This window comes from Streptopelia decaocto, assembly GCF_964273445.1.
Source record: "Streptopelia decaocto genome assembly, chromosome: 7".
In the NCBI taxonomy this organism is placed as follows: domain Eukaryota; kingdom Metazoa; phylum Chordata; class Aves; order Columbiformes; family Columbidae; genus Streptopelia; species Streptopelia decaocto.
Window position 1 is genome coordinate 9,230,205 of NC_138661.1, and position 15,045 is coordinate 9,245,249.

The 15,045-nt window shown below is 38.4% G+C and overlaps 1 protein-coding gene across 6 annotated transcripts in view; it reads left to right on the top strand.

Moving 5' to 3' along the window:
• The window catches only part of LOC309442718 (SERTA domain-containing protein 2-like), a 24,374-nt gene extending 11,706 nt beyond the window's left edge, over window positions 1–12,668 (top strand). For 4 of the 6 annotated variants that reach the window (XM_082058825.1, XM_082058826.1, XM_082058827.1 and 1 more), the window contains 2 exons: window positions 1,080–1,198; window positions 9,039–12,668. In XM_082058825.1, coding sequence (XP_081914951.1) covers window positions 9,043–9,891 — 849 coding nt within the window. In that variant the 5' untranslated portion in view covers window positions 1,080–1,198; window positions 9,039–9,042 and the 3' untranslated portion in view covers window positions 9,892–12,668. Of the gene's footprint in view, window positions 1–1,079; window positions 1,199–3,421; window positions 3,506–4,600; window positions 4,821–9,038 lie in introns of those variants that run through there. The other 2 variants (XM_082058830.1, XM_082058829.1) reach the window with 2 other exon arrangements.
• The last annotated feature ends 2,377 nt before the right edge of the window (window positions 12,669–15,045 follow it).

Sequence of the window (15,045 nt, forward strand, 5' to 3'; positions counted from 1 at the left end):
AGCCCTTTGCTAGCATCAGGCTATGAGCTTCTGTGTATTAGTTTACTTGTCTGTCTGTCTAAATGGAAGACCGCCTTTTGATATGTATTATTTTAAACTTTGTAAAATAATGTATGAACTCTTGATCCTTGATTTTGAAGGACTGCAGCTATCTGGAGAAGTAGTCCTTGCTTTTGTGGTAAATTTATGAAGTAATTGGTTTGCTGTAGTTGGGGGAAGGTGTCTGTGTGTATGTATGTGTATTGTATGCACACAAGCGTGTTAAATACAATCTAGACGGTAGGCTGTTAGCCTGTATAAGGGCTTTAATTGCTGGAATTAAAAGACTTTTGATTCTCCAGGTGGAGCTGAGAACTCAAGAGCACTGATCATGCAATCCCTTCCACATCTTCTAACCTAGTCCATAGTTTGCTGTCACTTCAGCCTTTTCACATTTCCCAGAGTTACCAGTGCCTTGAGCTAATCCATTATTTAATCCATGGGGTCTCTAGCCAAACTGCAGGTGTTGCTTTATCAGAGTTTTAGTGGAAACAGTGCCACAATGAATATTGTATGCAGTCATAGGACATCCTGCCAGCTATCATCTTGTATTGGTTTTGTGTATGCTAAAAATTAGGTAAGTTAGGGAATTTAATAAAAATCATAACTCCTTTTGCAGCCCATAAATGTTAGGGGATAATTCTAAAATGTACTTATTTATAGTTCATAGTATTGTCTCTCCTGATACGTGATTTCAGATATGATTACAACCCTAAATCAGTGTTCGGTTACCTGAAGAAGTATCAGTGCAAGTTCTTATCTTAAAGCCTAACACTTAAAGGATCAGCATTCTGTTATGTAGTATTAATTTACGAAAGATAATTTCCAAGTTTTATGTATTCATAGGTAAAACTATTAGGTCCTCTTATTTCAGTGTATTCACGAACTTCAGTTTTTCTTATTTAGTTTAGCTGTTTTAATAGGATTTAGCACAAATAGTTTTAAAAATTGTTTTGAATTGTGTGCTTAATGCTTCTGGTTTAAAAAAAAATCACATAGTAATGAAATACTCTGTTGTTTGTTTTGCTTTTCCCCTAAAGTCACATCATCCTACCTCGGTGGATGGCTTGGCCTCTTGAATAGTTCAGGACTCTTGGATGAACACACTTTATGCAAAATCTGGAATCTTCCTGTCTGGACTCCTTTCTGTTTTCTAAGGGTAACTACTATGTTTCTATGAAATCTTATCTTAGGCGCATAGCGTGTGTACTGATAATCAGCTGCAGATGTTATTTTTGTGGGTTAGAATGGTAAACTGAAAAATAATTTTGTCAGTTAGGGTATGTAATATAAAGTGAAATGCTTTATGCTTAGTATATGCTCTTCAGTTTGAATATTCTGAATTTGCATTACTTGTTTTGCTTTATAACAAGAAAGTGCTATAATGCAACAAATAATTTGATATTGCCATAAGATCACGTTTCTTGGAAATTTGTTAACTGAAGTCTCAATCTTGCAGTGAGATCCACTGTTCAGCTGCTGAAATAGAGTGTTACGGTCTTGTGAGGAGAAGGCGCTTTGTATAGTGAATAAAAGTTCTACTCTGTTAGAGAAAATTTAAAGTGATTTCGTTATTGAAAATTATTTACCTAAATATTCTATACAGAGTGCTAGAGTGTATGCATGGTCCTCTATCAAGAAAATACAGCTTTTTTTTTTTTTTTCGTAGTTTTTACTGTTAATGGTCTCATTTCTCTGTTAAAGAACAGGCATACCAATTTGATGTAGTTAATTAAGCTATAACGTCTGTTATTGATGGATCTTCGTTTATATCACTGTAACCCTAAAATACATGTCAGTGTTATGGAGCTGAATACATCCAGTATCTCTGTATTTGAAGTAAATAGATACTGTAAAGAAAATTCTTCAGTTGATCAGAACAAGCTATGAAGAGGTATCACATTTGCAGTTCTAATGATCATTTGTCTCTCCAGTGAGATACTTTGGTGGAACCTTGGTGGTTTGGTTCTTGTTGTTTGGATTCCTTTATGTTCTCATTTAATTACGGTTTAGTTTTACTATGGGAATTCCTAGATTTAGTAACTCTTGATCTTGTGTTGGCCTCTGCTAACTACTGGTGATCCTTAGTTTAAATAATTCTGGGCCCTTCTTCCACTAAAATAAATCCACCCAAAATTCTCCCCCTCCAAAAAAAATCTGCTAAATGTACTCTCATTAAAAATATACACCTGTGAGCTTTATTTGTAAATGTGGAACTAAAGCCACAAGTGTAGAGGAGGAGAGGAAGAAGAGTGACAGTGGTTTAGTTTGTTTTCTTCTAAGGATAGAAGTTTTTCTCTACTTAACACTGCAACTGCCTCAGCAACCTTCTATATTAGCCTCTAATGACAGAGATCAGCTGCTGAGAATATTTATTTTTCTGTTGTAAACAGCCCAGATCCACTTGTTTTAGCTTGTGGAAGGTGCATTGCCTAACAAGTTTCTTCTCTGGAGTGAAATGTTGTGCTCTCAAACTTAGCTGCAGTAGTTTGTAAAGCAAGTATCTTACCAGTGCTCTATAGAATAAAATGCGAGTAAGCAACTTTGGAAGATGTCCTTTAAGTGCATGAATTTTCTAGATCCCTTTAGACATAATATAAACAGATTGCATGTGGAGGGGTTTAAACTACCTTTTAAATCAAGGTGAAACTCCCAAGTGCTTTGTAAACATCATTTCAGCTCCTAAAATATTACTGTGTGATACGTATTTATTCTCTGCTTCCACAAATAGTGAAGTGACAGTGGGTAGGTTATGATTCCAGACTAATTCTGTGCTACTCAGTCTTCCTCTCACTCCTTTCCTCTGCTTAATGAATGCTGTTCAGCCTACTCTTTATTTTCAAAATGTGGGAAAGGATATTAGGTACATCCATGGGCTTGTCTATTTTCTGTGTAGTTTTAGGGTTTGGATTTTGGAGGTGGAGGGGTGAGTGTTGTTTGGTTGGGTTTTCTTTTTAAGTCTGAACAGTAGCATATCTTGGTTCTGTGTTCCATTTGCTTTAGTAGTAACAGACTTAGATGTATTACAGGTCAGGATTTGGTGACTAAAATGTTGTTACTTATGCCCTTTGAGCAGTTCTTCTCTGGTCATTTCTAACTCCTGTAAAGAAATTGTTACATAGGAGTTTAGGTATGGGAGTAAACTGGTAGGACTGCACTCCTCCCTGTATGCACACTTTTAGCCACTTGTGCCTTCTCCAGGAGTTACTCATCTTGGCTAAACTGGGGCAGGGCTGGGGGCGGGTGGGGAGGTAGTGGACTTAAATACATTTTTATTTATTTTAAGGTGTCTTCAGATCTAAATTACTTTTTACTTGGGTGTTCTAAGGTGTTTAATCCTCCTTCCCTTGCTTCCTTTTAATTTTTGCTAACAGCCAAGATGTGATGTTATGGGACTCTCCAACGCTTGCTGAGGACAACAGATCAGATACCCTGTTCTGTGTAGTCTGACAGCTTACTGTGTTGCGTAAGTTGTGTTTAAGTGATCAGTGTTAAGTCGAGATGGGAGGAAGGGATTTACTTTCTGTCTGTTAACTGTACCTTCAGCCTTACCTTTTCTTGTGCAGCTTCTTATACATAGAATACTAGTCAAGAGCCAGTCCACCACTTAATTCAAACTACGAATGAAGTTGTGTTGCCAAATCTAAAATGTATGTCAGGTAGGGGAAAGATTATAATTAAAAATAGTATGTGGTACACATCAAATAATTCTGGGAAATAACCATAACTGTAGGGATGTTTCCTTTGGATAGATGTGTGCTTGTGAAATGTGCATTGATGGAAAGACGGGAGAGCAGGAAATCAGATTATCAGCTTCAGTCAGTCACTAACACTAGTTTACAATTCAGAGAGACTTCTGCCTGTTTTTATTGTTACATGCTTTCTACAGTTAGGAGCCAAAGGAGGCTTTGAAAGGCAGTTAGCCAAATGGCAATAGCTATGAGTCTCTAATTTTGATTTTAATACATAAGTTGCATTACTGAAAACAAGACAGGCAGCTTTCAATCATGAGGTGCTTACACCTATTAAAATTTGATATTTCTGTCCTATGAGAAAAAGTAATTTTTCACTTTGAGACAGTTTGAGGCTGAAAAATTCAACACTGGCTGTATGAAAAGGATCAAGCAAGTCTGAATTTAATAATATCATTTAAAAAAAAAGCCAAAAGGAACCACTATTGGTGAAATGATTTTGACCTACGTGGTGCAGGCCAAGTACTTTATTCATGATCTTGCTATTTAAACTCATTCTTTAATGGTAAATTAATAATTCTTGTATAGTTGACCATAGTGTTCTTTTGTGCATGAAAAGTTCATGTTCAGGCAATACTGTGGAAGTCATATTTTATGTACTCATGTTTTTTGAGGCTTTTCTCTGCAGAAAATTAAAGCTCTGTGTGGTTCTGAGTTCTAAACATTGTTTAACTTGCTCTTAAAACCTTTTTTGGAAGGTGAGGAAGAGAAAATTAAGCAGTAGTTTGCCCAGATAGAAGTAATTGAGGGTTTTCACATGCTGCGTTCTTCTTTGTGACTGTTTCCAGCTGTACTTCTTAAACATGTGTTGGTGGCAGCTGCACTGCGCTATCAGACCCTGTGACAGATGGAGCTGTGTTTTTCCTCTGAAATGGTGGCACGAGTCCTGCATTGTCCACAACACATCGCAATGTGAAATTTTCTTGGTAGCCTGGAATGTTTCTTCTGAGGAGCTGCGCACTTTGACCAGGCCTGTCTGTGTGGTGTCCTGTGTGGATTTGCCAACCAGGGACGTGCCTCTACCCTCTGGTACAGTGTAGGATTACAGTGCATGGGATGCTTCCATCTTAGCAGGGAGGAGTTTCTTTGAAATGTCTTCCATGGATCTGGAAGGATCTGAGGAACATGCTGTCTGGGGCAGAATTTCTGCGTAGACTCCTTTGTAGTTCAGTGACATGGTTGGAGAGTTTAGTAGTCCTAAACATTGAGTTTACTTTGCTTATATCTGCAAAGTAATTTTAATTAAAAAAAGCATTCTGTCATAAGTGGTCTATGTTGGTTTGGATTACTATGAGAGAAGATGAGAAAATGCCAGAAATAAATTAGTGAGTTGTGTTCTTCATTGTTCTTGTCTTTTTCCATCACAAAAGATTCTAAAATAGAGCCTGTGAGCTCAAAAAAATAGGTTGTTGAACTTTAAAGAAAAGTTCAAGAGCAGGGAGACTTAGAGCTTGCCTCTTTCACTATTGTGTAGACCTCACATTTGAAGTTGGCATAAACTTTGATTTTTTTTCAGTTTATTTACTTACAAATCACAGAGTTATCAGATTGGCACATTCCAAAAATCCTGTTACTTGATTCAATTTTTTGAGGTCTCAGTAGGTTCCTGGAATTAGGCTGGAGTAAGGAGAGTGCCGTTTTTAGATACGCTTTGTGTTTTAGTTTGCGAAACTTACACTTCTTTGAACGGACAGCTGCGCAGCAGTCACTCAGTAATACAGGATTGTCTGGGGATGGTAGCATGGATTTTTATGTGGATTTCAATTTGTTTTCCTTGGTACCAGAAATTGAAGTGGAGGGAGCACTGCATAATCAAATAATGTGACCAACATTTTATATTGCGAAGTAATGCTCAAAAGAGAGCATTTGACTGGTTTGTGAATTTTGGGTTTGGGATGTGTGTGTTAATACACAATGCTACAGAAGGACAAGTTATTTAGAAAATACGGAGTAGTTTGTTAAAAATTTCTGACAGGGTCCTATCCTTATGCTAGAAAGGAAAGTGAAAGGCTTGATAAAATGTAGATTAGCTGGTAACAAAGGGGCTTTGTGTCTTTTGTAGGTCAGCAGCTGAGTGTGTTTGACAAGAACTGAAATTTAATGTCTCCTGTAGCAACCATTACACTAGTAATTTTTAAATCTACTGAACCAGTGGTACTCTGGTTTTCATTAGTCTTTTCCAAGTTTATACATAACCTCTGAAGTCATCTAGCTTCTGGACAGAGACTTACAGATCCTTGTAATTAGGCAGAAATCATACTAAACATGCAGAATTACACAAAAATACTCCTATCTTATGTTTTAGAATTTTAAAAAAGTAACAAGATCTTTGACATCTAGCAAGTGGGGAGCCTGTTAAGTGGAAACACTCGAAGTTGGAGCAAATAATGTTTCTTTCAGTTTGTTTTTATAGCTCAGAGTGCTGCCATGCTCAGGCTTTGTTACCTGTTTCTAGAATGCTCTGAGACAAATTTTACGAAGGAAATTGGAGGAGTGAAAAGGAGAGCGTCTATGTATCTGAGCATGAAATACTTAGTCTAATTATTCTACTGTATGAATTTAAAAGTTAAACATTACACTTTAAGTTGTTCTTGTGAAATTATATATCCTTGTATATGATAGTTTGCTTGCTCTTTAAGCATGCTTACAGAATTTAAATGCTAGCGTGTTTCTGAGATGCTAGAAGTTAACATTATTTGTATAATTCAAATAGATAAGTCTAGTATTTCCTGTGTGTCTAACGAAGTGTAAGTACATATTTTAAAATGTTAAAGGCAGTAAACTGTCAAAACCAAGCATTCTGCATGTATAAAATGTCAGACTTACTGTTCCCTGTATCTTAATTTAATTTGCTTGAGAGTGTGAATTTTGGTCTGCTTTCATTAGTTAGTGGAGAGGAAAAAAAAAAAAGCAACACAAAAAGCAACAAACACAAAAACTAGTGTGCAGTGTATGGGAAGGATGGTGCTTAGTGAACAAATAGCCTTTTTGATGTATAATTTTATTCTTCATAGTAATGGTATGGGGAAATGCCTTACGTAGTACACAACATTTAAATGCTACTTAACATGGAGAGTTTTTTCTAGTGAGTTTTTAATGATTTGCAGACCCTAGTTGTCTTCATGATATAAGTTGATCTATTTAGCAACAGGTTTACTGTAAAGTCCTTCATAATCGTGATTTTTCCATAGATTGTGTCTAAAATTATCAGTTGCTGACAGTGTTGTCAATAGTTTGATGCCTCACACTCACACACCCCCAAATACTTTTTATTATTAGATTTAGTGTCTGAACTTTGTATCCAGATTTATTCTGATTTTGCTTGTAATTGAGTGCTCAGTACTGTCTGGTTCTATTTGCTCAAAGCAGGGTGCTGGAATGGGAGGCGATACATAACTGTGGGAAGATCAGTTAGGTGAATAGGCACACCACATCCAGACACTGTTTTTTTACAGAGATGGTGGTGCTGAACAGACTTCCAAAGTTAAATTGCAGCACTGGTAAAATTAAAAGTGATTAAAGTTTTTTGTTGTTGTGTTAATAGTGAACATGTTAGTAAACTGAACTGTAGGCCAAATGACTACTTGTTACATAAAAATGTCAAATTTTATTTCATCCCAGTATGTCCCTAAAAAACAAAGTGGGTATGATCAAGAAATATTAAACCTAAACTTCTCTAGCAACTGTTTTTTCCTCTCTGTCTGACAGAGAGGAATGCACTGTTTGCTTACTTTCTGTTCCTCCAGAGGAGCAGAGTTCAACAGTCTTGTCTAGGCAGGTGGATTTAGCCATGGAGCCCTGCAGTGCTTCCTGCAAACCTGGAGAAATCCCAAAAGTAAAAGAGGCTTTATCCTGCTGCCATCTCCTTGTCCCCAGAAGTCTAGCGACAGACTGGCAGCTGTGGCCATCAGCTGAGCTGTTGCTGGCAGTGTCCAGTGTGCACATGAAAGGGGAGCTGGGAGGCCCTCTGCAGCATGCAGGATCCGCGTCATTGTGTATGAAGGATCAGCCCTTAATCTGCCACTGGGTGTCTATGATTGCTTAATTTTTTTTAATTGTTTGAGGGTGAGGTGTGTGTATTCCACAGACACATCAAGATCTGTGTAACCAAGACTTTCCCAGTGTTGCCTGTGCATGGTATACTCCTTTTCAGTGTTTGTACAAGTGATTGTATAGTGCTTGTTGTCCCTAATAAAACACTTTGTATTTTGAATGGTAATTGCAAAGTACCCAAGTGTGTATTTGTTTGGATCACATGTATTTTAGGTGTGTGTGCCTACAGTTTTTTTGTACCACAGTGTTCTATCATATTTCAATGCAAAAGCACACGAAGCAGACTGAAAACAACTTTTTCTCCTAGCGATTTACCAGAACTGGTCACGTTTAAAATGCCATCTGATAGCCTCCTGCTGGATGTCCCTCATGTTAAGTCAGTAGCATGTTGTGAACCAGCAGCTGTGAGCACTGATCATCATTCTATGAGCTTGGTGGTGCAGCCAGATTTCCTCCCACTTTTTAGCTAAACTACCAAGCTGTGGAATGGATACAAGGATCCTCTGTGGGGTCCTGTTGTCGGACTAGCTGGGTGGTTCAACTGTAATAAACCAACTTAGGTCACCAAAGAAGAGGGAGAGAAATGAGTTCTATAGAGAGTTCTCAGAGACACTGAGCAAGATATTAAGAATACATTAATAATGAGATAAAAATGGGTGTTGAAACTGGCTTTAAAATCTTATCTGCTGTACCCAGTAACAAATATTAAAATGAAGACATTGATATATTCTGCATAGTTATTACAGTCCTTAGTATAAGCATCTATTTTACTTCATGTGGACATTCAGATATTTCTCATTAATTCATTTTTGTATGCTATATATCTTAAATGGATAAGAGGCTAAAAAGCTCACCTGTTAAATATTTGAAATAATTAAATTAATATTCTCAGAGTTGAAAGTAAACCTTAAACCAAAACTAAGAAGTATATAGCTTTTTTAAAAAGTTACTATATTTTTTTAATCTTTTCTGTTCAAAAAAAAATGTTGTGAAACAACTGAGCTGGATAAGGCATCTTCTCGAGGGAAGTAGTATCTCATGTAGGATTTTATTCTGTCATTGAGTATTCTGTGGAATTAGAGTCTAAGGTAACCAATACATTGTATGCTACAGACTTACCAAAAGTGTCTGTTGAGATCTTACAGTAGAAGCAATAGTCTTGCCCAAGGTTAATTCATAATTTCTCTCTTTCAGGTTCATGTTGGGGAGAGGTCTAAAACGCAAGCTGAGTGATTATGAGGAGAACATGGCTGGTCTCTCGAGTGCCTTCGATTCCAGTCGAAATCTGCCATATCCGCTTAAGAGGCAGTTGGTGCTTAATATGTGCCTCACCAAGTTACAGACGTACAAAATGCTGGTGGAACCAAACTTGCACCGCTCTGTCCTCATAGCCAACACAGTACGGCAAATTCAAGAGGAAATGCGACAAGAGAGTAATCAGCCAGTTAATGTCTGCCCTGGCATCACTCCCAGTTCTCACAGCTACACAGGGTTGGAGTCACCTGGGATTTCTCTTCAGTTGCCTTCAGGTATTAGTCAGCAAGAGTCTAACTGTTGCGACTTGCGGTCTGTAGAAGATCCAATTGAAAACAGCCTGCTGATAGTTTCAGATGATGATATGTCATCCGCCATTTCATCTATCCTGAAGGATTTAGACTTTGTAGAAGATATAAGCCCACCTACTTGTCTGGTTCCTACTGGAGATGACCAGCCAAAGTTTCCCGAAAATACCGGTCTAAAACTAGAAGATGATAGACAGGATTTGAAGGGAGCTGAATGCGTGTTTGGTTCCTTTGAGATTTCAAATTCAACTAGTTACTTGAAGGATTTGGCAATAGATGACATTTTTGAAGATATTGACACTTCAATGTATGATTCAGACTTCTGTTGCCCTCCGCTAATGCCGCCCAGAACACCATCTCTTGCTACAGAAGAACCATTGAAAAGCTTTCCATCCTGTAACTCTTCTTCAGCAAGCAACATTCAGATATGTAGAGCGGATCTGAGTGAGTTGGACCACATCATGGAAATTCTGGTTGGATCCTGATACTTGTTTTACCCAAAGATACTTTTTAGCTGCCACTTTTATTTGGTTTCAGGATAAAAGCCACTGGAAAAGTTGTAAAGAATTCTTTAAAACACAAACTAAAAATAATTGGTCTGTAGTGGGATTTTCTAAATAATTCCGAAACTTATAAACCAAAAAAGTGGCAGAGTTTTTTTAAGAAAAATATTTATTTATCAGAACTGTGCAATCATCTTTTTCCTTCCAGGGTGTATGTGGAACAATAGGCACATACCCTTATCACCCTTCATGCCTCTTTCAATAAACTTTTTTATGTGCAATTTTTAATTTGTCAGAAGAATTTACATGAAAAACAAATTTCATATGAGATGATCTTTTACAAAGCCTCCACTTTATTTTTAATATCAGAGTCTATGCCAGGTTGGGATACGTCAAGTTGCATAGTTGGATTGCATGGATTGCAGACACATTACTAGAGATGGGTATATTTTAAAAATGAGACACGCTTTGCTTTCCTTTGGTCAGAAAAGCAGATCAAGACACTTGTCAACAGAGTCTCTTGCATTTTCTAAAGCATTCAGAACTATTTATTTTTGTAAATTTTATAGTCTTTCTACATTTTACTACGTTATTTCATCATAGTTCAAATATAATGGACTTCTAGTTGGATGTGTTTAGCACTACCTCTGAGCTGAAATGCTTTAATTCTTTCCAGTGCTTCGTCTAAGACTGCAGATCTTTTTGTTTCCTTTTTTGTTTGTTTGTTTTTTTTTCTGGGGGAAAGTACTTCTAACTCATTAAGCTGATCCTTTGACAGTGACCTAGCTGATTTGTGAAATCAAGGGTATTCAATGTTTAAAAACTTTTAAGTATTTACAAATGTAATTTATATGTAGATTGTGCAATTTAACATTTTTTCTGTCAGTATTATGTGCTTAGATTTTGGATAATCTTGGCATTCTTTAAAACTTACTATGTACAGGTAGCTTTATAATCTGTTTTGGAAAACACTGTCCTTCAACCCTGCTTTCACTACAAAGTCTAAGATGATTTTTATGTGCAATATTATTTAAAAAGACACACATTAGTATACCTGGCATTGTAGAAAGAAATGTTTCAGACTTAAAACTTCTAGCACCTTTGGAGGATACTCAAGCAAGTCAACATTTCTGTATCCTTCAAGAAACAAAGCTGAGAACACCTCTTACTACACCAGTGCTCACTGTTTGTAATACTCCTGAGATACTCATTGTTGCGTGGTGAGTCAGTGCTGGTGACAGAGGCCCCGGGGTGCAGCTGTGTCCATGGTCTTTGGGGCTCCACGTCCCTGGTCCCTGGGGCTTTGGCAGCGCCGTGGTGGGCGGTGGTTGCTGCCATGGAAAGGGGTGCGCGCCTGGGGCAGGTGTGCGTGTAAGTACACACAAGCACGCTCCTTAACTGAGGAGGAGATTTGCAGTGAGAACTATTTTTCCCTAAGACAGTTCGGATACTGTGTTTCAGCTTGAACTGAGGTCTGTATTGATCCTTGTTATTGTCTTCTGAACTACACACTTGCACATTAGGTTTTGTGGGGTTTTTTTAATTATTTTTTAATTATAAAACTTTTACTTTGTTCCTGAAAGCTGCAGCACCTGTCTTGTAAGAAATTTGCAGTTGTAAAAGCTTTGCTTTGGGTTGTTGGGTTTTTTTTGGTTGTTTTTTTGTTGTTCTGCTGAGACTTTTCATGAATGGAGCATCGGCAGAGGAAAAAAAAAATGTTGCCTGTGTGTTGCATCTCAAAGAAGTTGAAATCCTGGCCCTATTGAAGGGGCCAGGGTGTCACCTACTATTTCTAGTCTTAACTGACGCTGTGGCACATCTACCTTGTGCAAAGGTCTCCATTTTTTACTGTGACTATTTTGGTTAACAGCTGCCGATACAATTTGGTATTCCAAACCAATGGAGAACCAGTTCAGGTCACGTCCTCACAGCCATCTGGGTTGTTTAGCAACCGAAGGGTATAAATGTATTTATATGCATATAATGTATTGATTCTAATATAAAACTTCTGATCTAAAGTATTTTGAATTGCTGGATAAAGGGATTTGTTTGAAGAGTGTATAAATAGTTCTTGAAGAGGTACAGCTTTGGAATGTACACAGATTGTGCATTGTGTATAGACTACTCTGGCTTTTCCTCAGCCTCTACTTTTGTATTAAAGATATGACTGAATAAATCCTTGAAATATTAAGGGCCTTCTGCACTGTGATGAAGCAGAGTTGTGGTTAAAAAATGTCTTTAAATTCAGTGATGAGGAATAAAATTAAAAAATGCATCTAATTTCCTTTTGCATTTGAAAATATGTAATGTTACTATGCAGTAAAGATATTTTGGTATGAAAATTGTATCATGTAGCAAATAGTGAATACTTAATAAATCCACTCACCTTGCAGCCCGTACAGAGACATTAAAGAAGACAACTTGCTGTTCAGCATTTACATGCTAAAGATTTTTGTATACTTCAGAAAATGATTAAATTGTTGGTAGATGTTTTATCAACAATTCAAAATGCAATTTTTGTTCAGGAGCTTGCTATGCAGCTCTGTTTGGTTGCTTGCATCACAGTGCCAAGACCATAAGCTGGTATGTAATGCAGTTTGGTTATGTATGGAATTACGTGCAAAGGGAAGATTAATTTTAAATATGCACAAACTAATTTTAAAATCCTTCCATGTAAAATGAAGTTAGAGGCTAGTTGTGGACCTATTTATTGTATGTTTGGAAATAAAAGCCACAGTTTTGCAGTTTAACTGTTTCTATTTTGAAGCCTTCAGTATCTGACTGTTCTAAAAACAAAACAAAAATCACGATAGCATGCCACCCTTCCTTTGGTATTTTACTTGCAAAGATGTGTTTCTTAGGTGCTTGCTTTTATACCTGCTTTTTTCTTCCTTTCTCCCTGGAAATACTAAATACCTTACATGGCTTTGTATCCCCTTTGTGTGTCCCGTCCCCACAAAACAAGGGTTGGCCCATGGAGCCAGTGTGGGCGGATTCCTGTTGTGTGTGACCAGGTGACACACGTCACGTAGCACTTGGCTGTGCTCTGTGTTTTTGTCTCGCCTGCCCTGTGTGGTCTTCCCAGCCCTTGCAGTTCCTGGTGTTGCTTCAGGGGTTGCCAGGCTTGAAAGAAAGTGTCAGACACAAGTGTCCTTGGTGCACACGTTGTTGGCACTTGTACGTTTGTCAATCTGGGACAAAAACACTGCTGCTCAGTGCTAGTGGGAAGTAGTTTGCTCATCTGTGCTGAAACAAATTGCATTAGCAACTTCAGGTTCGAAGGTCTCCAATCCTCTTCCAGTTGCGGACCTCTAAAATGAGATCCTGACTCTTCTGCAATGAACTTCTTTTCATTGATAAAGCTGCATTTGCTGCTACTTACAGATGAGGAGTTCTTCCTGCCGTTTGTCTTGGGGCCTGCTGACCACAGCTGAAAAAGCAAAGGTCTAGAAGTAACTTCTTCCCAGGGACCTGTCCTTGGCTGCGAGGTTGTCGCCATCGTGACGTGAGCCCTGTGGCCGCGTTACTGGAGCAGGACACTGCTGATAGACACTGCACGGATGGGCCTTGGAGTTCAGCAATACAAAGTGCTGCATGTGAGGAGGGCAGGTCTTCTAAGAAAATGTTTTTAAAGTATTGTTTCTAGGTCCTGTTGAGACTCTTTAAAGGTGGTGTAGGGTTTCATATATATATTTTCATCAATTTTAGCCACACTGAGAGATCTGAACTTCAAAGTGTGCTGCGCAGCTCAGCGCAGGGCTGGTGTAAAACAGGGCTAGGTGAGGAGGTGCAGGAGCTGCTTCAAGAGCTCTGTTGAGCTCAGTGTTCTGTATTACTGGCAGTGAGACTTAAAAAGACAAACTTCCCTGCTCAAGCAAAGTAAAATACACAAAAGCAATTAACCTATCCATAAGTTCTGTGAAGACGGTGAGTTATAACCCGTTGCAAAACTGATTTTGAGTTATTAAAGCCAATATTCCAAGTGAAGAGTTAAGATGCAGAGGTGTGGCTATAAAAATTACATGTTATTAAAGCAGATGTTCAGAGGGAAGCTGGAAGATTTGGGGGATTCAAGTATTTGCCCAGCATTCACAGGCATCTTGCCTCTGTTGCAACATATTTTTTTTTGTCTTTTTCAATGTCATTCCATACATTTTTTTTTTCTTTCATTAGGATCCATTTATCCCGGCAGAGCACTGGGCTGGGCTGGCTGTGCTTAGCACTCAGGCTGGGCTGTGGGATGATGATTCCTGAGGTTTTTGTCCATATTTCAGTAGAATAAAGAGAGAACCTGTGTTGGATGTGACTGAAGCGAGCCCGCTGCATCTGCGGCTGGGCTGCTCGCGTTTGCTTTCTTTGAATCTTCCAGAGTGGATCTGGAAAGTTAAACTTGGATCCAGGGACAAGTCTGGGGTTTAACAATTAATTTGAACACAGCTCATTTTTAGTCAAATTCCCTCTGCCATCTTAACTGGAGGACTTGTGCAATGGATCCTCACAATTAAGAAGATCAGAGTGCTTTTCAATCCTGTAATGACCCTGCACTTTGAAAAGTTCAAACTTTTAAGCTGTTGCAAGATATTTTTGTTTGTGTTTTGCTCCAAGTCTTCAGCATCTGTCCAACCAATGGTGGGCTTATGGTATACTTAGAAATCATCTTAAATTTTGGAATGCCCTTTTTTTGGGGGGTGGGTTTTTGTCGAGGGTTTAGATTGCGGGGTGACAATAAAACCCTGGCACATGTATTGTTAACCCCCTCTCCCCTCCACTTCCCCCTTTCTGCCCCTCCCTCTCCCCCCTTCCCACTCAGGACGGGCGATCGGGAGGGAAAGAAGGACAGAGAGAAGAGAGTTGGAAAAATTAAAGATGTTTTACTAATGCTACTAATAAGAATAGAGAAAATAATACAAAATATACAAAACCAATCTTGAAAGTCTCAGCAACTGCAGAGCCGGCAACCAAAGTCCTGGACTGGACTCTGCAGCCAACCGGAGCTGGATTCAGTCTGTCACTAGGCCTCAGTTCACAGGGACGACTCGCAAGGTCCTCTCCTAATGTCGGCCATAAGGAAAAGGGAAAAAGCAAAGGCAAAAGGGAAAAGGGACGAGATCCTCGTGATCTCCCACTTTTATATGA